Source organism: Chiloscyllium plagiosum, unplaced genomic scaffold (genome assembly GCF_037043375.1).
Source record: "Chiloscyllium plagiosum isolate Xiang-an unplaced genomic scaffold, Cpla_swu_hap1 HiC_scaffold_33, whole genome shotgun sequence".
Classification (NCBI taxonomy): domain Eukaryota; kingdom Metazoa; phylum Chordata; class Chondrichthyes; order Orectolobiformes; family Hemiscylliidae; genus Chiloscyllium; species Chiloscyllium plagiosum.
This window is the reverse complement of record NW_028270171.1, coordinates 22,757,693-22,785,256: the sequence shown is the minus strand read 5'-3', so window position 1 is coordinate 22,785,256 and position 27,564 is coordinate 22,757,693. Positions and strand designations below refer to the sequence as shown.

At 40.4% G+C, this 27,564-nt stretch overlaps 1 protein-coding gene across 1 annotated transcript in view; it reads right to left on the bottom strand.

Moving 5' to 3' along the window:
• Positions 1–1,327: 1,327 nt before the first annotated feature.
• Positions 1,328–27,564, bottom strand: part of l3mbtl2 (L3MBTL histone methyl-lysine binding protein 2) — a 111,507-nt gene continuing 85,270 nt past the window's right edge. The window contains exons 16-17 of the mRNA XM_043679902.2: positions 14,040–14,126; positions 1,328–6,807 (exon numbers count right to left, since the gene is read on the bottom strand). Of these exons, the coding sequence (XP_043535837.1) occupies positions 6,701–6,807; positions 14,040–14,126 (194 nt within the window). The 3' untranslated portion in view covers positions 1,328–6,700. The remainder of the gene's footprint in view (positions 6,808–14,039; positions 14,127–27,564) is intronic.

Here is a 27,564-nt window from a genome sequence, read left to right as displayed (position 1 = left end):
GCAATTAGTGGTACTAAAGAATTTATGTAATGTCTTTTGTCCCCTTTCATCCACTTTTCAACGAATGAAACATTTTTGATATGCAGTCACTGTTGTAATTAAACACAGCAGCTAGTTTGCACACAAGCTCCTACAAATAGCTGTGATCATGACCAAATATTTTGTTATTGAGTGATAAATATTATTGATGAGGATACAATGGAGAATTCCCCTGGTCCTCTTATTCAAGAGCAAAATAGCCATGGAGTCGTTTACACCCACTCTCAGGGCCAGTGTTTTAACATTTCAGCCAAAAGACAGTACCTCTGACAGTGCAGCACTCCTATGGTTTAGTACACCACTGAAGTGTCAGCACAGAGGACATGCTCATGTCTGATATGGGTTCTGAACACACCAAATCCTGATATTAAGGAGAGAATGAAACCTAATACACAGCTAGCAGGAAAATTCCACTGCCACTGCAGAAATTAAGTTAACACAGCCCAGAATAGGAATCAAACTCAGATCTTTCTGCATTCCGGCTGGGTTAAATATTGATCCTCACTACACTTCAAAGCTCACTTCCATAGTGGAATCAAAATAAATTACAACAGTCTGCGCTGTTCCAAGGATAGGAGCTTCATCTGTTGTAAACAGATTAGCAAAGTTGAAATTTGGGGAAGAAAAGGTTGAAAGGAGATTTTATAGATGTTTAAAATCATAAGGGGTCTGAACACTGGATAGGGAAAAGCTGTTACCATTAGTTGGAAGGATCAAGTAGACAGCAGAGAATTTATTTCACGCAGTCAATGGTTAAAGCCTGGTATATGCTTAGGGAGTAGTGGGAGCAGATTCAATTAAGACATCAATCCAGGTAGAACTAGATCAGTACCGAGACAGGAAAAATGTCTAGGGTTGCAGGGAGAAGGTGGGAGAGTGACACTAGTTGAATTACTTAGCATCAAGGTAGCCCTGCAGTGTGGAAGCAGGCTATGCAGCCCATCAGATCTGCACCAATCCTCTAAAGAGCATCCTGCCCAGACACAACCTCACCCCTAATCCCCATAACCCTGTATTTCTCATGGCTTACCTACCTAGCCTTCACATCCCTGGACATCATGGGCAATTTAGCTTGACCAATCCACCTAACCTGCGCATCTTTGGACTGTGGGAGGAAACTGGAGCACCTGGAGGAAACCCACACAGACACAGGGAGAATGTGTGAAATCCTCGGAGCAGGTGCAGACAATGAAGAGCTGAATGGCCTTTTTCTGTCCAGTAAGAATTTTGAAATTCTCAGTGCAGAGGGATGAGGATTGAGAGATTAATTCAGAACAGAAGGAAACAATTGACATCATACAAAATATGGTTTATTGACATAATCAATGTTCATTACAAGGATTAACCCCTTACAATTTAGCAAATATAAATATTAACAAAGTCTCAGTGAACAGATTATGTTTCAGATTGACCATCCAATTAATTAAAAAGCGCAGCAATCCCCAAACTAGGAAATGCAAGTTACTAATCTCTGCTCATTATTAGCACCAGTTCTTCTGTAGAGAGTAAGTAATTTATTTCTCATCTTGTTGCTTATCCAACACAGTTGTTTTGTGGCACAAAACATGTTCATTGCTGGAAAGAGAGAGGGCTATGTTGCTGAAGGTTTTCATTGTGCACCCATAAGGACAGATGCAAGAATGCCAAAAACTCAACAAGACAATGATTATGATTGTTTGACAAATTAGCTCTGATTGGCTGAGATGTTGCCATGATTCTAGCCATTGCTGTGATCATTTCAAATTTGGCATTCTTGTACTTGTCCTGATGAGTGAGACACAAAGAACATCTTTTCAGCAATGTTCAAGGTTGCTTTTATTAGGTAACTTCTTTGTTGTCAAGTTCCTGGAACTAATATTGGAACAGTGCACTTTCCTGCAAATTAGTAGACATGGAGGGATTCAGGAGAAAGTAACAAATCTTCATTATGCAGTTTGCTGGACTGACTGCTTTAAAAGCTGGAAAATTCAAAATAAAAATGCTGGAAAGGAACAGCAAGTCAGTTTGGCATCTAAAGGCAGGGCTTAGGCCATGTCCCTCATAACATTCTACTTCAAGACAGCTGGTGAAGGGCTAGTGATTTTCTCCTTTACACACTGATGAATTGAATATGTCTGATATTTTCCTGTCAGTAACAGGCCAAGGCTGAAAATGTACTCTACGGAGTATAAAAGAAAGGAGGATTTAATTGTTCCAAAAGATTTAAATAAGTAGAAACAGCTTCCACTGTGCAAAGATCAGGAACTAGTGGACACAGATTTAAATTGCATGATCCTTTAAGCTGCCCAGTAACAGACTGCTGTAGGCAGGCAAGCAAAAAACTGACATCACCAGTGGGCCAGGAGTAAGTCATTCATGGATTCATTTAAAGAAAATGAAAGAAAGCAAGCAAAGGGTAGGAAAAGGAAGAGTTAAAAAAAAAAGTCAAAAACTGCAGATGCTGGAAATCAGAAACAAAAACAGAAATTGCTGGGGAAACTCAGCAGGTCTGGCAGCTTCTGTGGACACAGTGACAAAGTTAATGTTGTCAGTCCAGTGATCCTTCAGAACACACTGCTATTAATATCCAGCAAACCCTGCACGACATTTTACACATGAACAGCTGTAATAAAGAGGCTGCAATGCCCACCACAGTTCAGCTGCTATTACTCACCAACTCAGGGTTTTGATATACCAGAGGCCACCTGCAAAGCCATACATAATTGAAGTATAGTTGGAACTCAGCCAGTAAATAGTAAGAAGTATGAAACATCAAATAAAGTAACTTGTCCCGCGTGTGCTTCAGTTCAACCCAATAGAAAAGGCAGTTAAGACTCAGAAGTAAATCTGCATCTCCACTGTTAGCATATGCATTGAAGGTGAAGCCAGAAAGTTGCAGAGAATGGGGATGGGAAAGGGAGAACAAAAATTACCAACAAATTGATCTACTTGCATTCTACTGAATTTATAGACCAGTTATTTTCACAATCTCTTACTGTATATCCTCTATTATTAAAAATTACATTTTATTATTGGGTTTGGTAGAGGATCATTAACTTTGAAGGCCCTTTAAGTTACTGAGCACAAGTAAAAAATAACTTTGTAATAATGCATATCAATCTCAAACAAGATATTATAAAAATAGACAAATATACATACTTGCATTACATCACAAAATACTTCACAATTTATACACATTTGAAGAACATGAATTAAAAATTTAGTTCCCATGATACATACTAAAGTCCAAATTTCTTGCTAGTGAACTGAAAAGGATTTCTTGACATACCTGCACTAATGTAGCCACAAGCCTGTACATCATGATTAGAGATACAAAGAGCAAGCAGGGGAGGGGCTCAGTGTCCACACTGCAACTGCAGAATGTGCAATAACTTCTTTCACATACTCACTTTATTTCATTTCTGACAACTGACTTCAACCACATTTATCTATGTATTAAAACATGTACGAGCAATTCATTCTTCAAGTTTTTAAATTTCATCTAGCTTTAGTTTTAACCTAGATTTGTTGAGAATCTAGACATCAAAACCCTTCAACAGCAATACCACCAATCACACTCTGGTATTCCCTAGAAACCATCTGAATCCTTGACTTAACAGCATCTAATTAATCCCAGCTATCAAGTCAATCTTCTTGATTCTACAGTTTGCAATCGTAGGTCTCTTGTGGTGTGGTGGCACTATCCTCACCTCTGGATCAGAAGGTCTGGAGACAAGATCCACTTGCTCCAGAGAGGTGTGTGAACAAGTTAAATTAAAAAATATCTATTCTGCAATTATTCCTAGGCAATGCCCATTTCCCATATAATCCATCTGAACCCGGTGATTCTACATGGGTTCAGAGTGAGGAAAGCTCTCTCTTAAAAAAAAATCACAAAGCCTATACTCAAACAGAACAGCAGACACTAGAAGGCAGTGCGTTGACAAAGAAAAACTTACTTCAACTAAACATGATCATACTCGCAGGTTTATAAAATTACTTGGAGGTACACAAAAGGGAATTCTTCTTGAAAGCTGCACTAGCTCTTCAGATCAAAAATTAAAGTTTACCTTGCTTAAAAGTGGAAAACAAATGCCAGGACCAAAACTGAATCTGAAGACTTTGTTAATAAAATTAGAAATCTCAGATAGAAATAAAATGAATCCATTTCCAACTTTGCCTTCCTGCTTGTGTTATAGGAGTAATTACACAGCACAATAAAATAATGAAATTGAGTACATCTGTAACAAAGGTCCAACGTCTATGAGTTGGACTCAGCTTTTTTGCTTAAGAGATAGAGGGACAGAGAGGCAGCAGGAGACTGTATGAGAGGAAGGCAGAGTGAGAGAGGACAACAGCAAGCAATAACAAAGAGAGACGGAGTGGCAAAGAGAAGGGTGAAGAGAGGTACCAGGTGGGAAGAAAGCTTGAAAATTACAAATGAAAACAAAGCGCTGAAAAGGATTAGTAAGTCAGTCAGCATCTAAGACAGAATGCTTGACAACATCTCATTTAGACTTAGTGAAAGGATAGTGATGCAATTTTTTGTTCAGACACTGATGAATTGTATTGAATGGCTGATATTTTTGCCCTATCAGCTGTGGACTAAGGCAGCAATTATTCTTGTTGCGGCATAGAAAAGGAGAATTTAATTGCGGGGAAGTGAGGTGGTGAAGGAATTTGAAAAGGACTAAAATAAGTAGAAAAAAAGTTTCCACTGACACAAAAGTACAAGGGCAGTTCACCATCACCTCAAGGGAAGTTAAGGGTGGGCAAATGCTTGCTCAGTTAGTGAGGCCTATATACCACAAACAGCTAACATTAAAAACAGTTTGCATTTATTTATCCACCATCTGAAGGATTCCCACCTTCAATGATAAAGCAGCACTCTCAGTACTGCAAAAAGAACATGAGCTGAAATGTTTGATCCCAAATCTCTAGAGTGGAACTTGAATTTCTCATGAGGGAGAGTGCTCAAATGAATTAGTTTGCAAAGGATTAGAAAATCAGCAGGAATAAAATGCTTGAAACAGAAACAAACTCCTATTTCTGCACAAATTCTTAAATGCTCCAGTGCAGCTTTACCATTGATACTGGTTTCTCTTCTGGAGTTGTTTTCTTCTTGTCGTCATTAGATTTCACCCAATTATTAAATGGTAAGAATGGAGCTTTCACTAAGGATTCAGCAGGTTAATACAATAGATAGATCTAGCAGATTTCAGTCTCAAACTTCAGTCTGGACCAAAGCAATATTGAGGAAATTACAATTAACTTCAGTTTCTTGGTCAGAAATGAGGAAAATATCCCAGAATTACAACCCTTTAAGGTGTCTGTGGAAATATGACTCAGTATCACCCAGCCACTGTCTCTTCCACCCTCCCTGGATAGGGTGAATGTAGAGAGGATGTTTCATCATCTCTTTCAAAACAAGGGTCGCTCATTTAAGGCTGAGATCAGGAGGCAGTTCTTCCCCATAAAGGTCATTGAACGTTTGGAATTCTCTTCTTCAAAAGGCAGTGAAAGCAGCAATCTTGAATATTTTTAAGCTGGGATAGATGGATTCTTGATAAGCAAGGCAGTCAAAGACTATCAGGTTAGGCTGGAATGAGGAGTAATCAAGTCAGCCATGCTGTTATTGAATGGTGCAGCAGGATCAAACGCTTGAATGGCCTGCTCTGGTCCTTGTTCATACGTTTACACGTACACACTGCAGTCAAACTGTGTGGCTCCTACGCTTGATCAGCCCGTTAGCTGGATTCCAACATTCGCACGAGCAACAACTAAATGGCCAAGCTTCTGGAGAGCAGCAAATTACCACTACAGACAAGCAAGGAGACACTGTATTTAAGACAACAGGTGGGTTACTGAGCAAAGGGTAGAACAAAGAAAGATGAGAAGGTAAAGCAAAGTCCCATTGTGACGTGGTTTCATGCAGATCACAAGATATGAGGTTTGACAACCTGCATCAAGCTAACTCATTCTCAATGGGATAACGACAGCATCTCCAAATGTTTGTTATCATGCACTGGTAAAGAACAATTGAGAATAAGCACAATTCTTGCCACTGACCACCAGCAGTGGCATCGGTAGAATCTAATGACCAGGTAGAGGAGGCTGAGCTACAGTGTCTTCCTTCACCACCACAAAATTAAATCACTGATCTGTGCTCAAGTTCCCTCACAAAGAATGGTAAATGGGTGAGATAAAAGGACTTAAGGGTAAAGGTATAAACACCTTCAGGGACAGGAGGAAATCTATCAGTTTAAATGCTATACACTTAAGGCTGTCAAATCGGAGCACTGAATACCATACTAATGTTTTACAGAAATCTGACACTCCTGTACAGACTGTACTTTCTAAAACACACATTGGCCTTTTTCAGCCACAATATTTTTACCGCCTTAGTACTGCAGAACTCTCCTGGCTGATTAATAAATCATAACCTTTTTTGGCAGGCTGGAATTAGGAACAAAAGAATCCTAGTGTAAAATGCTTCTGGTGGCAGGATCCAGTCCTAGCCAGTTTAAACCAGTCAGATCCACTCAATCCAGCTCGAGGTCGAGGGCTCCCGGTTGCAGTTCTCCTGCTCAGACACCAGTCCAAAAAGACAATCACTTACAGGGTCGAAGATTAGCCGGTTCACATGGGCGCACTGCAATGTCAGAAGTGATGTCGGGCTCACTCAGTCCACTGGTTCCTGCTTAATGTTTTCTACAGGAATCAGTAGGTTGCTGGGGTCCAGTGGCGTTGATGAATCGACTGTCTCCTCCTTCACCTGTACTGCAATGACTGAGACAGAATTCAAAAGGAGAAAAATCCATTTAATTGAGGAGCACTATCATTTCAATGTTAATTAAAATGAAATTGCTAAGGAGGATGATCCTAGACCACCCACACTGGCTTGATTTGGAATATTTGCAGGTAAATCACCTGACAGCTTTGCCTCAGAATGTAGTTTTGTTTACTGTGATAGGAGGAGCTGAAACAGCTATTGAAAGATCTGGAAGAAATAGGAGCAATATAAAAAGAGAACTGTCCATCAGACAAATTTGCTGGCCAAAACTAACTGTTGTTCTGAAAGATCCTATCCTCTCATTCTTCCGTGGTCTTGTTCCATGCTACCTCCGTAACCCTGAAGCTTTCCAAAAGCCCATAATTCACAAGAATCTGGAGCAGGAGCAGGCCACTTAGCCCCTTGAATCTGCCCTGTTTTCAATAAAGTTATTGTTGATTTGTCAGTTTTCAATAATTGATTCACCAATATTTTCCCATCTGTTACATAGGTCTAGATAGTGGATGGGAAACATTGTTCCTGTTTGTAGAAGGTCCAAAAATGAGAACATGACTTGTAAATTAGAACATATCAAGTGAGAAAAACACTCACACAATGAATGGTTCAGGTCTGGAATGCATTCCCTGGAAATGTGGTGGACAGGTTCAAATGAGGCAGTCAAGAGGACACTGGATGATTATTTAGATACATGTGAAAGTTTATGCTGAAAAGGGAGGAAAAGGGCATCAAGTTATAACACTCACTTGGAAAGCTAGTGCAGAGATGATGGACCTAACTGGCAGTCTTTTGCACTGTAACACTTGATTCTTCCATGAACATATTCAATGTTTACTCATAAGACAACTGCTTCATCCCAGGAATCAGCTTAGTGAACCCTCTCAGAGCTGTTTCTAATGCAAGTAGATTCGTCCTTAAATAAGGAAACCGAAACTGCATTTTACTCCAACATGATTTTCTCTGATTTTTATTCATGTAGCAGAACCTCAATAATTCCATATTTACATGCCCCCTGCAATGCAAGTAAACTTCCCCCTCCCCCCCCCCCCAACCTTCCTAACCATTTGTTGTACCTTAATGCTGACTTTTTGTGACTAATGAACAATGCCTCCAAGTGTAGCCTCTTGCACACCCCAGTTTCCTCCAACCTTCTGGGTCCCAAGTTCTGGAAAACCCTCTAACCTTCTCCACCCTCCCTTAAAAACTTCTACTCTGACCAAGCATTTGGTCACTTGCTCCAGCTTGGTGTCAATTTTTGATTGATTGTTGTCATTGTTGACCTCAAGTTGTCAACTATAGTGCTAAACTGTAGAGACTAATCTAGGGGCAAGAAATGCAAAAGGACAAAATATCCAGCTTCCAGAGCAGCAGATCCCTCGTTCATTAAGAACGCATGACACAGACCTATACTGAAAGGACAACCAACAGATCGATGAGCAGCTTTGGACTGAAATACAAATTAAGAACTTAGGAGGAGAAAGTGGTACAGTGGTAATGTCACTGGTCTAGTAGTTCACAATCCCAGGTTAATGTTCTGGTGACAAGAGTTAAAATCCTATCACAACAGATAATACAATTTATTCTTAGTTAAGAAGTGTGATGGAAGGTGACTGATAAATAAATATAGCAAACTTTGTTTTAAGTTGGCACTTGATAAACTAGCAAAAATGATATACCTCTGATATCACAATCTACTGTGATGTTAAGTACTTATGCTGTAAATAAAATATAAGTGATCTGTATACCCCCTCCAGTATACTTCTATTACTTAGTGTATTTTTACATCAATTTTAGGTGTTTTTAATGTTTTTACACAGGCTTGAGGGATGTTGGTGTCTTGAAGCTTTGCTTAGTCAGGATTCACTATGGTTATGCATACCTCTTGACTATTCTGAATATTTGATCAACCGACACATTCCTGCTCCCATAAGTACCAGTTCATGAAACGTTTGCTGTATCATTTTTAGAGTTCGAAATTTTAATGATGTTATTTGGAGTTGGTTAATTTTCGAAAGGGTTAAGAAAACAATAACTACATTAGAGTGTCTTTAGGGAACTTGTGACCTAATGTGCCAGAGAGCAGGGACATAGTTTGTATTGTTTGGATTTACAACAGGGAGTGTAAATATTGAAGGCTGTTAGCTTGCTTTTGAGTTCAGGACAATCTAGGATTGATCTTAGCTTAGGAAAATCAGACATTAAAGAGTTTTGGTAAAAGGAGACCTTACCAATATCAGAAGTAAATACAGTTTCTCTAAAACAGGAAGAGAGAACAGTTTAGGGAATGCTCAGCTACCTCAGTGGAAAAGATTGAGTTTGTGCAACTTCAGTGCAAGAGAGTTGTGTTAGAGGTCTGAATGATATTAAAAAGTTCAGAAAGTCAAAACTCTCAGTTTTGTGAACATTCGTACAAGACTGTACAGATTTCAGGAAAGATCTAGGGAGAATCAGCGAAGTTAAACTTAAAGATTTAATAGAATCACTATAAATTGATTGCGTTTTAAAAGATTTTTTTCACTGCATTCAATTTTCTTTTGTCTTCTGTAATAAACCTTTATTTAGTTTTTAAAAGAAGCTCCATTTCTGCATGTCTCTATGTTTCAGTGAATGATCACCATGATAAGAGTTTTTTAAAAAATCCATCAGCTAGATTTCATTCTGTGATCTGGCTTGTCTATTAGAATCAGAATCCTGAAGAAGGGCTAATGCCCGAAACGTCGATTCTCCTGTTCCCTAGATGCTGCCTGACCTGCTGCGCTTTTCCAGCAACACATTTCCATCTTATTATTAGAATCAGAGTCAAAATGTGTAGGAAAAACACAGGTCAGTCAGCATCTGAGGAGCTGTATCAACAGTGGAGATCATAACACAAGGATTACTGGGGGGAAAAAAAGCATGGAGTGGAGTCCATAATCCGATCAGCTCTGATCTTCCTGAATGATGTAGCAGCTAAAGGGACCAAATGGCCAAATCCTGCTCTTATTTTGTACATACCTCTCCACCTCCAAAATGCAAGACAAACACAAGAAAAAGTACATTTTTAGACAAATCTAAGTGGTCTAAGCAACAATAGGCTAAATTCTGGTGTGGTTTCCAACATAAAATTACCGGAAAAACTATATGAACTTCAAAGCAACAAGTGAACAAGGCTTTTGTTTTATTAATTTTATTTCTCAGTCTAAAAGAAGCTTCTCATTAGGGGTGCCAATAATTTTTTTCTTTTTATTTAGCTGTGGAAGACACGTACAAGCACAGATACACTTTACAGCTCAAGTTTCCTTGAGGATAAAAGCCAACCAGATACCATGAGGTCCGACGCAGGCCAGAGTAGGTATGGGATATTTGTGCTTTGGTTGAATTTCCATAACAATCTGGTACTTTCATTGTTACATTTCTGTTTTGAGCCCTTTAATAAGCTTAATTTTATAACTTGTCAAGGTGGATTTGAAGAGGTAAAAACAATGACTGCAGATGCTGGAAACCAGAGTCTGGGTCAGTGGTGCTGGAAGAGCACAGCAATTCAGGCAGCATCCGAGGATAGGCAAAATCGACGTTTCGGGCAAAAACCCTCCATCGGATGCTGCCTGAATTGCTGTGCTCTTCCAGCACCACTGACCCAAGGTGGATTTGAACTCAATTTCTGTTTGTGCTGGTAAAACTTCACAAGAACGATTCTGGAAATGAGAAACTTGGTTACATAGCTGAATTGGAGTGTTAGGGACTGTTCTCCTTCGCAACAGAAGCAGTGGCAACAGGAGGCAAAGCTTTCTTTCCCGGAGAGAGATTGGAATCTATGTATGCATGTGTATGTGCATATGTTGGAGACAGATTCAATAAAGACATGCAGGATGAAATTGGATTGTTATCCAAAGAGGGCTGTACAAGGCTATGGGGAGATTGCAAGGAAGTGGGACAGGGTGAACTGCTTCTTCGGAGAGCCGTTGGAGACATGACAGACAGAATGACCACCATCTGTGCTGTAGCCATCCTATGGTTCCAAGTACCACGATCACCACAATTTATCTAGCAAACTGATAAACAGTCACAGCAAAGAAATAAAGAACACACCAGTTGCATTGACAAGATATTAAAAAAAAATGTTAGGGAAATGTTTGATCCAGAATTCTTGGCATGGTACCAGTAATATTCATTTAATCATGGTTAGAGCTTGCTTTCAGGTAACTTTCCCACTTAAAAATTAAGCCATAACATTTTTTGTCTGTGTGGCTGGACAACCACACTATTTCAATGGGAATGTTTGGGTGATGCAGACTGTAACACATCATATAGGAAATGTAGGGACTGCTGGTTTCCTAACAAGTTTCTCAAAATGGCAACTCTCTGAAGACACTTTCAGCATCATACTTTTGTGTGTCAGGATATGATGGAAAATTTTTAAACAGGTATCATAAAAAAAGCAAACATAAATTCCACCACATCATGGTCCTCAGCTTCTTCTACTGTTTTGATGAAAATCAATATTACGATCAAGGAATAGCACTCATCTTTATTTGAAGCACTCTACACACTCATGGAGGCCAACAGTTTCTGACAATAACCACCATTCCCATTTTTCTGGGCATCAACCTTTTTTCATTATTTTGTCACTGCCATGCACACCACCTCTGGACAGGTCTTTTATTTTTCTTGTTCATATACCACCTTCTGTTTTGCATCATCCCATTTTGGCATTTAATCTTGCCTTCTTTCTGCTCCAGAACCATAAAACTACAGCACAGGAAGATCCATTCAATATATCACATCTATATTCTATCACAGACTGTTCATTTTTAAAAATTTCCTTAACCCTCCCCTATACCCCATTCTCAGCAATTTGCCTGTTAATTCAGTCCAAAATCTAGCTAAGTAGGGTATTGGATGCTAACCACCTGATGAAGGAGTGGCGCTCCGAAAGCTACTGTGATTCCAATTAAACCTGTTGGACTATAACCTGGTACTGTGTGATTTTTAACTTTGTACACCCCAGTCCAACACTGGCATCTCCAAATCATGGATGCTAATCGGTTACTTAAAAGTAAATTTATTTGCTGAATGAAAGTCAAGAACTGGAGGCAGCTTTAACACTCAAGAAGGAACTATTATCCTGCAAGTCTGACACTGGTGGCAGGTAAGTTGTTGGAGGAAATTCTGAAAAGAGAATTTACGTGTATTTGGAGAGGCAAGGACTGATTAGGAATAGTCAACATGGTTTTGTGCAAGGGAAATCATGTCTCACAAACTTGATTGAATTTTTTGAGGAAAAAGATTGAGGGGGGTGCAGAGTGGACAATGTTGTTTAAGTGAATTTCAGTACAGCCTTTGACAAGTTCTGTATGATTGACTAATGAGTAGAGTTAGATCATATGGGATTCTGGGGGAACTTGCCAATTCATAGAATCCCCAATGTGTGGAAACAGGCCGTATTTTGTCTGTACTTTTTAAAAAAAACTATAGTGCACTAACAGAAACAAAAGCTGCAACAAAGGAAGGGGTCTTTGGTCTAATTAGGCAACCGACACTCTATACAAAGAAGCACTTCTTGACACAAAGGGCAGTGGAATCAATTTAATAGTTTAAAATGAAGATGGATAATGCTTAACAAAAGGAGGAAATATGGCAGTGTGGTGAAAATGCCTAGCAACACAGAGGCTACTAAGCTGACGCTTAGGAGATGAGAGTTCAAATCCCTCCACAATACTTGGAATATTCAGGAATGGTGACCACAACAGCCATCATAGATTGTTATAAAAAGAAATCCTTCAGGGAAGCAAAGTCTGTTGTCATTACATGGTCAGGTCTACATGCAACTCCAAACAGACAGCAATGTGGATAGCTCTTACTGTCATTTGAAATAGCATAGTAAGCTACTCAATTCAAGGGCAAATTAGAAATGGGCAATAATTGCTGGCATTGCTAGCAATACTCACATCCCATAGAAGTAAAAATAAAATTAATGGTTATGGAATTAAGGCAAGAGGTTACCACTCAAACTTACAGTCAAGACCCCCGTGATCATTCTACCTTGTAACAAACTCCACGTGGTATTCTGCTTTTACCTTGCAATATGGCGCATATACAAAACAAGAACTAACCTCTCAGATTGGCTCTTCACAGAATTTCACAACAAAATATACATGATACACCTACTCTTTTTAAAAAACAATTACCAGTGAACAAGGGAAGACACCAAAGGTCTACGATCTTAGCAAAGATTTGGTTTTCTTTAAAAACAGAATAAAATTGAAATTCAATGGTTCATCTGTTGAAACAGCCTGCTTGGCTGGAGGATGTGGAGAGGATGTTTCTTGTTGCAGGAGAATCTAGAACTAGGGATCATTGTTTAAAAAGAATGGTTCGTTCAATTAAGACAGACGGAAAACTTTTTCTCAGGAGGTCATTGGTTTTTTGAACTCTATTTCTTAAAAAGAAGCAGAGCCTTTGAATATTTTTATGCAGAAGTAGAGTCAAAGAATCAGAGTCATACAGCATGGAAACAGACCCTTCAGCCCAACTCACCCATTCCAACCACATTTCCTAAACTGAACTAGTACCATTTGCATGTGTTTGGCCCATATCCCTCTAAGCCCTTCCTATTCATATATGCAATTTGATGCCTTTAAATATTGTAATTGTACTAGCCTCCACCACTACTTTCGCAACTCATTCCAGACACACACCACCCTCTATATGAAAAGCTATCCCCTCAGGTCCCTTTTAAATCTTTGTCCTCTTACCTTAAGCCTATGTCCTCTAGTTTTGGACTCCCCTACCTTGGGGAAAAAAGACAATGGCAATTCTCCCTAATCTATGCTCATGAGGTCTCCCCTCAACCTCCTAGGCTCTGGGGGAAATGTCCCAGCCTATCCAGCCTCTCCTTATAACTCAAACCTTCCAGTCTTGGTAATATTCTTGTAAAGCGTTTTTGCAGATATTCGATAAGCAAGGGGTTGAAAGGTTATTGATATAGGCGGGAATGTAGAGTAATCAGATCAGCTGATTCAAATGAATGGTAGAACAGGCACAAACAGCCAAATAGCCTTCTCTTGATCCTAGTATGTTCATATGTAAAAACTTGGCTATACCATTATTTCTGGCCATCCTAACTGATAATAAAAATCTTGTGGTAGCCATTGTGCAACAAGAACAAAATAACTCAATTGCTTATCCTGAACTGACTAACCTACATGGTTCCAGCTACTCCTATGTCAAAATACAATAAGGTTCATCTTACTTTCATCATCAGGTAGCTCCTCCTTCGCCAATGTTCCAGGCTTGCACTTGGTTCCACGTTTTGTCACCTTTTGGAGTGGTTTTCTCTCTGCAGAATTAAAGACAACAAACTTGTGATTTCATTCTTTCTCCCACTGTGTCAGTTAAAGTCTTACACAGAGTTGACCACAATATCAAATGAAAGCCTGCAACCCCCTATTCTATCACCAGATTTGGGCATAGGCTCTTCTGTGATTTATCAAGAGCTCTCATTGGCAACCTTGTTACCAGATACAATGCATTTTACTTCAAGTAACCTTCTGATAAGCATTTAGGCTGATTCACAACCTGCTTATGTTTAGGGTGAAGGATGTTTTCATCCAGAAGGGGTTTGCATAGACAGCTCATTGTCCTAGTTTTCCAAAAGTTCACTGAAGAGAGAGTGAGCTCTCCAAATACATGAAACCTCCATTTTCCAAACCAGTGGATAGCAGAGCACCCACAATGATTTGAAATCAACTCTGCTAGTCTGGACAACGCTGAATAATCAGCTTCTGAAACAGGTACTCGTTGTTTTCCCCCAAATTTAAGATGCCCTCTGAATTCAAGGAGAACACTAAAAAGACTTTAAGGACACTCCATTTCTCACTGAAGGGACAAACTGACATGGGAGGAATTTGCTGCAAACCCATGTCAAATGGCAGCATCTCATCCAAAAAGCCACACAGCTTAAGACCGACCACATAAACTCTTATGAAGAATCAAAATGAAAGACAGTAGAACTCAGAATAAAGTATCAGCAACCCCCATCCACCTTCCTCAGGGGCAACTCTTGCCTATCTGTCCAAATACATGTGGCTCTGGGATTGGTCTGCTGAGAACACACAAATCGTGAAAACTGGGCAGACACCATCTTCGTTTCGAAGTTACTGATGATAAAAGCAGAGGAATCAAATACTACTTAGCATGGATTCACAGGGCATATAATAAATAAACACATTTATGACAAGTGCCAAGGCTCTGGATAGTGGTGTTGTGAAACCAAGGCTTTAAAGGGCTATGGGCCAAGTGTTAGAAAATGGGATTAGAATAGTTAGGTGTTTGTTTTTGATTGGCAGAGACTTGATAGGCTGAAGGACCGTTTATCTATGCTATAGACCTCTACGACTGTTACTATGGTAGAGTGCTACTCTGCCTCACAGACATTTTATCAGCTACCCCTTTATGTGGGCTTCCCTTGTAACATTCACCCTTTTCCAAAACAATAAATAGACAACTTAGAGTTGGGTTTTCCTCTTCAGGTTCTCAGGACAAATACTAGCAAATATGGTGAGAGGACTGTAGGTGTTTCTCACAGCAAAAAGAATTAACCATGGCGGAACAAACCCACATCCTGTCACTTCTATGATTCAACACATTGGGATGCCAACATATTGTATGCACTGGGCCACACACTACAACCACAGACTATCAAGTGGCAACTTCAGGTGGCACTCAGTTAAAACAAGAGAGGATTTCCTGTTGTGTTATTGTGAGTAAAATTAGATAAAATATTGGTTTAGAAGTACAGAAGTATTATTCTGCAAACACCGAGATAGACAAGGCTTTTTTCCCTAGGGTGGGGGAGTCTAGACGAGAGGGCATAGGTTTAAGGAGAGAGGGGAAAGATTTAAAAAAGGATCTGAGCGGCAACATTTTCATGCAGAGGGTGGTGCGTGTATGGAAAGAGTTGCCAGAGGAAGTGGTGCAGGCTGGTAAAACATTTAAAAGGCATCTAGATGGGTATACGAATAGGAAGGGTTGAGAGAGATATGGGTCAAATGCTGGCAAATGGCACTAGATTAATTCTAGGTTACCTGGTCAGCATGGATGAGTTGGACTGAAGGGTCTGTTTCCATGTTGGACAGCTCTATGAATCCTTTACCAATTCAGTCTAATTGTTGAGTGAACCCAAATTGAGATCAGAATTTCATTAGAGAATTTTTCAGGTTGATGGGGAAACAGGTCCTCTCAAGTCCATCCCACCGCTCAAAGCAGATCTGAATCTTAGGTACACTTTGGTTCTATAACTCCCAATATTCTTCCTTGTCAAAAGTCTCAGCCTGAAGGAGATGAGCTGTCAGTCAGAAGCACCAAGCATGTTATGACTACTCTGCATCTATAAGAATATCTAACATCTGCACTGATTCTTCTTGCTTTAGCTGTTTCAGCATCACAGATGAAAATCTGCAATCTGCCAACATTTGTATGAACAGCACTAGCTAACCAGACATAACCTGAAATGGTAGCCCTGAGAATGAAGTGTATTAAAATGGAAATAATCGAAAGAAGAGTCTTGAAGATTGAGATTTTCTCCAGCAGCTTGTTCGACTGTGGGGATGCCCTGAGGAAGAAAGATTGTTAATATAATTTGTAGTTTATGTGGATGACTATCTTTGTTTTGTCATTGCCAGAGGCTACCAGGTACTTGTTTCTGTCAATTCCCACCTGTCTATTTCATATTTAATACAACACGAACAATTCATTTTCCCCTTTTGCTGGAATGGCCCCTATTTCAACTCTTTCTTCTCAGGTCAGCTATCAGCCAAGCACTCAAGAAAGCTTTCTTACAGCCAAAGAATCTGAAAATACCCAAACATTGGTGTTTCGAAGTACATGAAACCGATGTTGATAGCTGCCAAAGGTTATCAAGTTAAAAGGTGTTAAACAATAAAACACCTCAATGAGAGAGAGCTCAAATCCATAAAACTCCAGGAGACGCACACAGGTCAACACTCAGATAAACAAAAGATACAACATGCATTTATTTCAAAGAATAGAAGCAGGAATAGGCGATCTGACTTATTAATGGTGCTGAAAGCTCAATAAGATCGTGGCTGATTTGACTGTGGCTTTAAAAGCACTTCCCCACATGTTGACTCCCTTGTGATCAAAAATATATCTAACTTAGCCTTGAACACAGTTAATGAGCCAGTCTCATCTGCTCACTGGGAAAGAGAATTCCAAAGACCAAAATGGCTCCTTCCAAAGAGAATAAATGGCTCCTTGTCTCGGGCTTAAATGGGAGATCAATTTATTTTTAAAACATGCCCTGGCATTGTAGATCCTGCCCCCCCCCCCCCCCAGGAGTCAAATCTGCAGATCACAAAGCAACTGTTGTTTTAGGGGAATTCTTGTTCTGGAAAAGAGGCAGTTATGGTGCTGAAAAACTAAAACAACCCATACAGAAAAGATTAACCAGAATAAAGATTAAGGCGAGTCTTGACAGCAGATCATGTTATAGTAAATAACTTGAGAGAAAATTAAGAGTCTTATATATCACACCTTTTATTATTCATGGGATACAGATATCAGTAGCAAGGCAAGTTGTTAATCGTGAACTGCCCTTGAACTGAGTGGCTTTCTAGATCATTTCAGAGGGTAGTTAAGAGTTTGGATTAAATTCCCAACAGTGTGGAAACAGGCCATTTGGCCCAACAGGTCCACATCGACCCTCCTAAGAGTAACCGACTCAGATCCATTTCCCCTATATTTACTCTTGACTAATGCACTTAACACTATGGGCAATTTAACATGGTCAATTCACCTGACCTGCACATCTTTGGAGTGTGGGAGGAAACCCACGCAGACACTGGGAGAATGTGCAAACTCCACACAGAGTCACCTGATGCAGGAACGGAACCTGGGTCTCTGGCGATGTGAGGCAGCAGTGCTAACCACTGAGCCACCGTGTAATCTTATAAATGAGAGCGCAAGGTCAGGAAAAGACCAGACCATATAAAGCTGGTAGGATTCCTTTCTGAAATGACATAAGTGAACCAGATTGGGCTTTTATGGCAAGTGATAGTGATTTCATTGACACAATTATGGATTTCATTAATTGAATTGAAATTCCACCAGCTGCCACACACTAAGGGTTGTTTTAGAAGTCAGATTGGGGCGGGGGGGGGGGGGGGGGGTTGCAAAACAATAATCTTCAGTATATCTCCAGTACTTGGAGATCACAGAAGAAATGAAGAATGCATGTCAATAGCTAAAAATGTGACGTCAAACTCCACCTTCAGACCTTTGCACATGCACAGACAGAAAGGGTCAGTGTGAACAGGCAAGTTGTGTCAATAAGAATTTTTGGTCAACTTAATAAAAATTGAAAATCCCAAAACGTCTGCATGAAGGAAACTTCTAGATGCAATGACCTGGAACTTGTAAATTATCGAGATGCTGTACAGGAATTGTTGCAAGGGTGGGCAGCAAACTCAACTTTAATCAAGATCAGATGATACATCACCTATTTAAAACCAAACTAAAGTGCAAATCTTCTCAATTTATTAACTAAATTAAAGATGGAGAGGATTTAAAACAAATGGATTAGAGGACACCATTTTACAACATTTCAGGAGAACAGTTTAGTATGAACAGGACACGTGTATATCCAAAATCAGAAAGCTTGGATTTTGTTTTTTTAGCATGAACTCTTGTGAATTTTTGAGAAGTGAGGTGTATAGCACAGATACAATTAAGGGGAAGTTCATCAGGGCAGTGTCTTAGCTTAACATAGAAAAGGAGGCAAATCAGCCTCTGATATCTGAACCATTATACTCGTTATTGGCTGATCATTTACCTCAATCCATAGTCCTGTACTATCCCCAAATCCCTTAGTAATCAGTAACAGGAAATTTATCAATGTCAACATTAAATTTTCTTTACACCTGAACCTCTACAACCCTCCGGGGTAGAAGGTTCCAAGGACTCTCCTTCCAAGGGAAAATAGCAATTAGTAAGTTCGCAGATGACACCAAAGTTGGAGGTGCAGTGGACAGTGAAGAAGGTTATCTCAGAGTACAAAGAGATCTTGATCAGATGAACCAATGGGCTGAGGAGTAGTAGATGGAGTTCAACTTAGATAAATGCGAGGTGCTGCATTTTGAAAAAGCAAATCAGAGCAAGACTTATACACTTAATGGTAAGGTCCTGTGAGTGTTGCTGAACAGAGATCTTGGACTGCAGGTTCATAGCTCCTTGAAAGTAGAGTCACAAGTAGATAGGATAGAGGTGTTTGGCTTGCTTTCCTTTATTGGTCAGAGCATTGAGTATAGAAGTTGGGAGGTCATGTTGTGGCTGTACAGGACATTGGTTCGGTCACTTTTGGAACATTGGGTGCAATTCTGGTCTCCTTCCAATTGGAAGGAAGTTGTGAAACTTGAAATGGTTCATAAAAGATTTACAAGGATGTGCCAGGATTGGAGGATTTGGGCTATAGGGAGAGGCTGAATAGGCTGGGGCATGTTTTCCCTGGAGTGTCGGAGGCTGAGGGGGTGACCTTGTAGAAGTTTATAAAATGAGTGGCATGGATAGGATAAATAGACAAGGTCTTTTTCCTGGGGTGGAGGTGTCCAGAACTAGAGGGTATAGGTTAGGGTGAAAGGGAAAAGATATAAAAGGGACCTAAGGGACAACCTTTTCACTCAGAGGGTAGTGCGTGTGTGGAATGAGCTGCCAGAAGAGATGGTGGAGATGGGTACAATTACAGCATTTAAAAAGGCATCTGGATGGGTATATGAATAGGAAGGGTTTAGAGGGATATGGGACAAGTGCTGGCAAATGGGGCTAGATTAGGTTAGGATATCTGGTTGACATGGATGAGTTGGACCAGAAGGTCTGATTCTGTGCTGTACATCTTTATGACTCTGTGTGACTGTGACTCTAAAAAGTTTCTTCTCATCTCAATCCCAAATGGTTTGATTTTAATTCTGAGAATATCACCTCAGTTCTAGACCCCCGCAACCAGGGAAACATCTTTTCTATGCCTTTGAGAAGTTAGTAAGTGTTTGAGATTGATTCTCATTCTTTAAACTCCAAAGGATACAGGCCTAGTCTCCTCATAGTACAATCCCTCCATCCCAGGAATCAGTCAGAAGAACTTGCATTGCACACCCTTTCTGACAACTATCACCTTCCTTTGGCAAAGGAAGGACACACAATACTCCAGGTACTGTCTCACCTGCATTTTATACAAGTGAAATAAGACTTCTTGACTTCTGTTCTCAAAAACTCTTGCAATAAAGACAAACTTACACTTTTGCCTTTTGAATCGCTTACTGCTGGCTTTCAGTTCTTATGAGCAACAACACCTCAGTCCGTTTGAGAATCAACACTTTCTAATTTTTCACTATGTAGAAAATTATAAAAACTAAGGAAAAAGGTGGTGGATAACTTTGTTACTTATTCTATTATGTACTACAATAGCAAGAAATGGCCTAGGATCAAATGGATGTAGAATCCATTTGGGGGAAATAAGAATGAGGGAATGCACTACTGGCAGGAGTAGTTTATAGATCTCCGAACAGCACCTGTCCTACATGACAGAATAAACCTTGAGATAAAGAGGACATGTAAAGAAGGCAGTAGACTAACCATAAAGGACTAAGAATTCTTCTTCATGGCTATTATCGGCAATTTGTTTTTCCCCAATCTACCTGAAGCTTAAATTACACTCTGGTAAGTTTTCTGGAACAATAATGTTGGATGCAACCAGGGATCTGGCTATTTTGGAGATAAAGCGGGTTTAATTAATAATCTCAGACTAAAAGCTCGCCCACTCCCCCCACCCCAAGAGGGAACCATGACATGACATGGTAGGATTCAGCATTCAATTTGAGAGTGAGAAATGCATGTGGAAAGCAACTGTGCTAAATTTAAATAAGGATAATTACTTAGGGATGACGGCTCAGACCGATAGAGTGGACTGGGATAGGAAGCTTGCAGAAAAAAAACACTTCAGAAATAACAAATGTTTAAAATACTAATTCACAACTTACAGCAAAGATGTATGTCTGTACGGAAGGAAGATTCTAGCAAGGGGATAAACTGACCACGCTTAACCAAGATAGTATCAAATTGACTCAAGACAGAATCAAGTAGAAAGGAACAAACATGCAATGTGGCAAAGATTAGTGGTAAACCAGAAAATTGCATATACTGAAATATGACAACAAAATAAGGGAGAAAATAAATTAACAAAGGCAAACCAGCAAGTAGTATAACAACAGGCAGTAAAAACTTCTTCAAATATAAAAGTGAAGAAGGGCTAAAATGAACATCCTTAGATAACAAGGCAGGGGAAATGATGAGAACCAGGAAATGGCAAAAAAAATGTTGAATTATACTTTCATCAGACTTTATAGCAGAGGACAGTAATAGCATTCCAAGAACACATCTGAGGGAGAAGAGAATAAAATAAACGCAATAACTATCACTATCACTATGGAGAAAGGACCAATGGGGCTAAAGGTTGAAAAATCCACTGAACATGCTGGGTTGCATCCTCGGATTTAAAGTAGCTCCAGAGATATGGATGCAGATGTAATAATCTGTCAAGAGTCCTCAAATTTGGGAACAGCTCCAGAGGATTGGAGATTTGACGGAGTGTCGCTGGACTCAAAACGTTAACGGTTTTCTCCTCACTGATGCTGCCAGACCTGCTGAGTTTCTCTAGCAATTTTTGTTTAAGATTCTGAACGAGCTTGACAGAGTAGACGTGAAGCAGCTTTCCCTTGTGGGGAAATCTAGGATCACAGACAGACAGTCTTAAAGTAAGGGGTCACCCATTTAAGATACAGATGAAGAGGACCATTAGAGTAATCAATTTGTGAAATTCTTTACTGCAGAGTCAGGCTCATTAAGTATTCAAAGCTGAAGTAGAAAGACTTTTAATGAGCAAGGGAATAAAGAGTTATGGGAAAATGAGAGGAAAGAGAAGTTGAGGATGATTAGATCAGCTATGATCCCTGAATTGTGGAGCAGAAACAAATGGCCAAATATCTCATTCCAATGTAGTTTTGTATTATCCGCAAACACAATTGTCAATATCCCCTACATCCAATTTTATAACTAACCTGTTCATAGACGTTATTACACACTGCTGGAGCAAGCGGGACTTGAACGTGGATGTCTCAGTCCAGGGGTAGGGACACTACCACTGCATCACAAGAGGCAAAGTAATTGTATAGAGTCAGAGAGATGTACTGCACGGAAGCAGACCCTGCAGTTCAACTTGTCCACGCCGATAAGATATCCCAACCCAATCTAGTCCCACTGTCAGGATCCGGTTCATATCCCTCCAAACTCTTCCTATTCATATACCCATCCAGATGCCTGTTAAACGTTGCAACTGTACTGGGCTCCACCACTTCCTTTGGCAGCTCATTCCAAGCACATACCACCCTCTGCGTGAAAAAGTTGCCCCTTACATCCTTTTTAAATCTTTCTCCCCTCACCCTAAACCTACGGACTAGAGTTCTGGACTCCCCCACCCAGGGAAGAGACTTTGTCTACTTATCCTATCCATGCCCCTCATGGTTTTATAAACCTCTATAAGATCACCTCTCAGCCTATAGCTCAAATCCTCCAATCCTGGCAACATCCTTGTAAATCTTTTCTGAATCTTTTCAAGTTTCACAACATCTTTCCAATAGGAGGGAGACCAGAATTGCACACAATATTCCAAAAGTAGCCTAACCAATGTGCTGTACAGCCGCAACATGACCTCCCATCTCATGTACTCAATACTCTGACCAATAAAGGAAAGCATACCAAATGCCTTCTTCACTATCCTATCTACCTGCGACTCCACTTTCAAGGAGTTATGAACTTGCACTCCAAGGTTTCTTTGTTCAGCAACACTCTCTAGGACCTTACCATGAAGTGTATAAGTCCTGCTAAGATTTGCTTTCCCAAAATACAGCACCTCGCATTTATCTGAATTAAACTCCTTCTGCCACTTCTCAGCCCAGTGGCCCATCTGGTCAAGATCCTGTTATAACCTGAGGTAACCTTCTTCGCTGTCCACTATACCTCCAATTTTGGTGTCATCTGCAAACTTACTAACTATACTTCTCATGTTGACATCCAAATCATTTATATAAAATAATGAAAAGTAATGGACCCAGCACTGATCCTTGTGACACTCCACTGGTCACAGGCCTCCAGTCTGAAAAACAATCCTCCACCACCACCACCCTTTGTTTTCTACCTTTGAGCCAGTTCTGTATCCAAATGGCTAGTTCTCCCTGTATTCCATGAGATCTAACCTTGCTAACCAGTCTCCCATGGGTAACCTTGTCGATCACCTTACTGAAGTCCATGTAGATCACATCTACCGCTCTGCCCTCAATCCTCTGTTACTTCTTCAAAAATCTCAAATCAAGTTTGAGAGACATGATCTCCCACACACAAAGCCATGTTGACGATCCCTAATCAGTCCTTGCCTTTCCAAATACATGTACAACCTGTCCCTCAGAATTCCCTTCAACAACTTGCCCACCACCGTCAGGCTCACTGGCCTATAGTTCCCTGGCTTGTCCTTACCACCTTTCTTAAATAGTGGCACCACGTTAGCCAACCTCCAGTCTTTTGGCACCTCACCTGTGACTGCCGATGATACAAATATCTCAACAAGAGGTCCATCAATCACTTCCCTAGCTTCCCACGGAGTTCTAGGGTATACCTGATCAGGTCCTGGGGATTTATCCACTTTTATGGTTTTCAAGACATCCAGCACTTTCTTTTCTGTAATATGGACATTTTTCAAGATGTCACCATCTACTTCCCTATATTCTATACCTTCCATGTCATTTTTCACAGTAAATACTGAATCAAAATACTTGTTCAGCATCTCTCCCATTTTCTGCGGCTCCACACAAAGGCTGCCTTGCTGATCTTTGCGGGGACCTATTCTCTCCCTAGTTACCCTTTTGTCCGTGATATATTTGTAAAAGCTCTTTGGATTCTCCTTTACTCTATTTGCCAAAGCCATCTCACGTCCCCTCTTTTTGCCCTCCCAATTTCCTTCTTAAGTATACTCCTACTGCCTTTATACTCTAAGGATTCACTTGATCTATCCTGTCTATACCTGACATACGATTCCTTCTTTTTCCTAAACAAACCCTCAATTTCTTTAGTCATCCAGCATTCCTAATACCTACCAGCCTTTCCTTTCACCCTAACAGGAACGTACTGTCTCTGGACTCTCGTTATCTCATTTTCTGAAGGGTTCCCATTTTCCAACCGTCCCTTTACCTGCAAACGTGTGCCCCCAGTCAGCTTTTGAAAGTTCTTGATGAATGTTCCTGATGAAGGGCTTTTGCCCGAAACGTCGATTTTGCCTGTCCTCGGATGCTGCCTGAATTGCTGTGCTCTTCCAGCACCACTGATCCAGAATCTGGTTTCCAGCATCTGCAGTCATTGTTTTTACCTTTTGAAAGTTCTTGCCTAATACTGTCAAAAATGCCCTTCCTCCAATTTAAAACTTCAACTTTTAGATCTGGTCTTTCCTTTTCCATCACTATTTTAAATCTAATAGAATTATGGTCACTGGCCCCAAAGTGCTCCCCCACTGACGCCTCAGTCACCTGATAACTGAGGTCTCCTTACAAATTTGTTTCTCAATTTCCCTCTGACTATTAGGGGGTCTATAATACAATTCCAATAAAGTGATCAACCCTTTCTTATTTCTCAGTTCCACTCAAACAACTTCCCTGGATGTATTTCCAGGAATATCCTCCCTCAGAAGAGCCGTAAAGCTATCCCTCATCAAAAACGCCACTCCCCTTCCTCTCTTGCCTCCCTTTCTGTCCTTCCTGTAGGATTTGTATCCTGGAACATTAAGCTGCCAGTCCTGTCCATCAGTGAGCCATGTTTCTGTAATTGCTGTGACATTCCAGTCCCATGTTCATCTGCCTTCCCCGTTAGGCTCCTTGCATTGAAATAAATGCAGTTTAATTTATCAGTCCTACCTTGTTCTCTGCTTTGTCTCTGCCCCCCCCCCCGGACTGTGACTTGCTTCTGTTTTCAACTATATCAGCCTTAGATCGATCTCTTTCCTCACTATCCCCCTGGGTCCCACCCCCGCACCATACGAGGTTAAATCCTCCTGAGCAGCTCTAGCAAGTCTCCCTCCCAGTATATTATAATTTGGGTACAATCTGTTCCTCTTGTACAGGTCACTTCTACCCCAAAAGAGATTCCAATGATCCAAAAGTGTGAATCCTTCTCCCATACAGCAGCTCCTCAGCCATGCATTCATCTGCTCTATCCTCCTATTCCTGTCCTCACTAGCTCGTTGCACTGGGAGTAATCCAGATATTACTACTCTAGAGGACCTCCTTTTCAAATTCCTGCCTAACTCTCTAACCTTCTATCAGAATTTCAACCTTTTCCCTTCCAATGTCATTGGTTCCAACGTGTATAATGGCCTCCTGCTGGCCCCTCTCCCCCGTGAGAACATTCTGCACCTTCCGAGACATCCTTGATCCTGGCACTAGGGAAGCAACACACCATTCTGATTTTTCACTGCTGGCCACAGAAACATCTGTCTGCACCTCGGAATCGAGAGTCCCCTAACACAATTGATCTCTTGCATTAGAGCCTGTCTCAATACCAGAAACTTGGCTGTTCGTGCTACATTCCCCTGAGAATCGATCACCCCCTACATTTTCCAAAACAGCATACTGGTTTGAAATGGGGAGAGCCACAGAAGACTCCTGCACTAACTGCCTATCTCTCTTATCTCTCCTAGAGTAACCCATCTATGTGACTGTATCTGCGACTTTTCTCCCTTCCTATAACTGCCATCCATCACACCCCCTTGCTCTTGTAAATTCCTTTTTGCCTCTGTCTCTCCAACTGATCCATTTGATCTGATAGGATCCGCAACCCATGGCATTTATTACAGCTATAATCCTCAGTAATCCACAAACGCTCCCTCAACTCCATCTGACAAGAAGAACATATCACTTTACTAAAGGCCATTTCTGCGTCTTTCAATCTACAGACCCAGAAGATAACTCTGACTTATTCCTCTACAAAACATTGCTCCAGGTTAAAATCAATCAAAAGTTATGGCTTGTATTTTTAAGTTTAATCAAGAGACATATCTCAACATATAATCAAGAAAGAACCCACTCTACTCACTACTGCAGATTTACTGTAAGGCCACATTTAAAATATTACTTAGCTGTTTCTGTGCTGTGATCTCTCCCAAACAGTTCCTCCCTTTCACTGTTTGTTAATTTTTCCAGACGCACTGATGTCTAGCGATACATGAATTCAAACAGCAAAGGCAGTAGCTGTGCAGGTTCACTGCTGCATCAGTCAGCAGTGTGGGTTTCTTTCTCTCTCCTGCACGGACCTCACCATGAGCTTTCTTTGTCTGCTCCTCTCCCTTTAGACAATGTCTTTTACCTGGGTGGGGGGTGGGGGTGGGGCAAAGAGTCCAGAACTAGAAGGCATAAGTTTAGGGTTGATGGGGGTGGGGGGATTTAAAAGGAATCCAAAGGGCAACTTTTTCACAGAGGGTGGCACATGTATGGAATGAGCTGCCAGGGGAAGTAGTGGAGGCTGGTACAATTACAACATTTAAAAGGCATCTGAATGGATACATGAATAGGAAGGGTTTAGAGGAACATGGACCAAGTGCTAGCAAATGGGACTAGATTAATTCAGGATATCTGGTTGGCATGGACGGGTTAGACCAAAGAATCAGTACATCTGACCCTGTAATTGCCCTGGTTTAGATCTAAGACCTTTGACTCAGATCAAACTACATCTTTGTCAAATCTAATGGAAAATTCTATCAATACTTTGGTCACTATTCCCTAAAGAGTTCTTTACGACATTATTAATTAGCCTTTTCTCTTTGCAAAAGATTACATTCAAAGAGCCTGTACCCCAGTTGGTTCAACATGCTGTTCCAAAGAACTTTCTTACACTCCAGGAAACTTCCTCCACAATGGTGCTCATTAGGTTTATCAAGTCAATACATGGATTGAAGTCACCCATAACTATGGCATTCGCCTTACCATCTCTAATATCTTGACTGATACCATTCTATACATTATCACTTGTTGGCTTATAAATCATTCTTGACAATATCTGCTGTCTCTTACTGTTTCTTTAACTCCACGCAAACAAATTTTATATCAAGTTCTTCCGATCAGAGATCCTGTCTCACGAATACATTAAAACCCATCCCTTATTATCATTACTGTCTCACCTCTTTTTCCTTCATTTCTATCCCTCCTAAATATCATAGGTCCTCAAATATTCAGTTCCCAGTCCTGGTCACCCTGCAGCAAAGCTCCATAATAGCAAATAAATAACATCCTACTATTTATAACAGCACCTTTAATTCATCTATTTTACTGTGAATGTTACATGCATTCACAGAGTGCTTTTAATTCTGCCTTTTTAACACCATTCTGAAAAAAATATCCAAGATTGATTCTTCAGCTGCACCAGCAATGACAATCCCTCCATTATATGACCAGAGATGGGAACTATCGCCATTCGTGACTCTACACAGATTGAAGTAGTCTTGGTCCATATACAGGAAGACCTGGAGAACATTCAGGTTTGGCTTAAGTGGCAAATAATACAAAAGCAGCAAGCAACAATGCTCTCGAACAAAAGAGATTGCAGCTATTTCTATAGACATTTGAGGATCTTACCATTGTGGAGTCTTCCACTATTAACTTCCTGTGGTTACTATT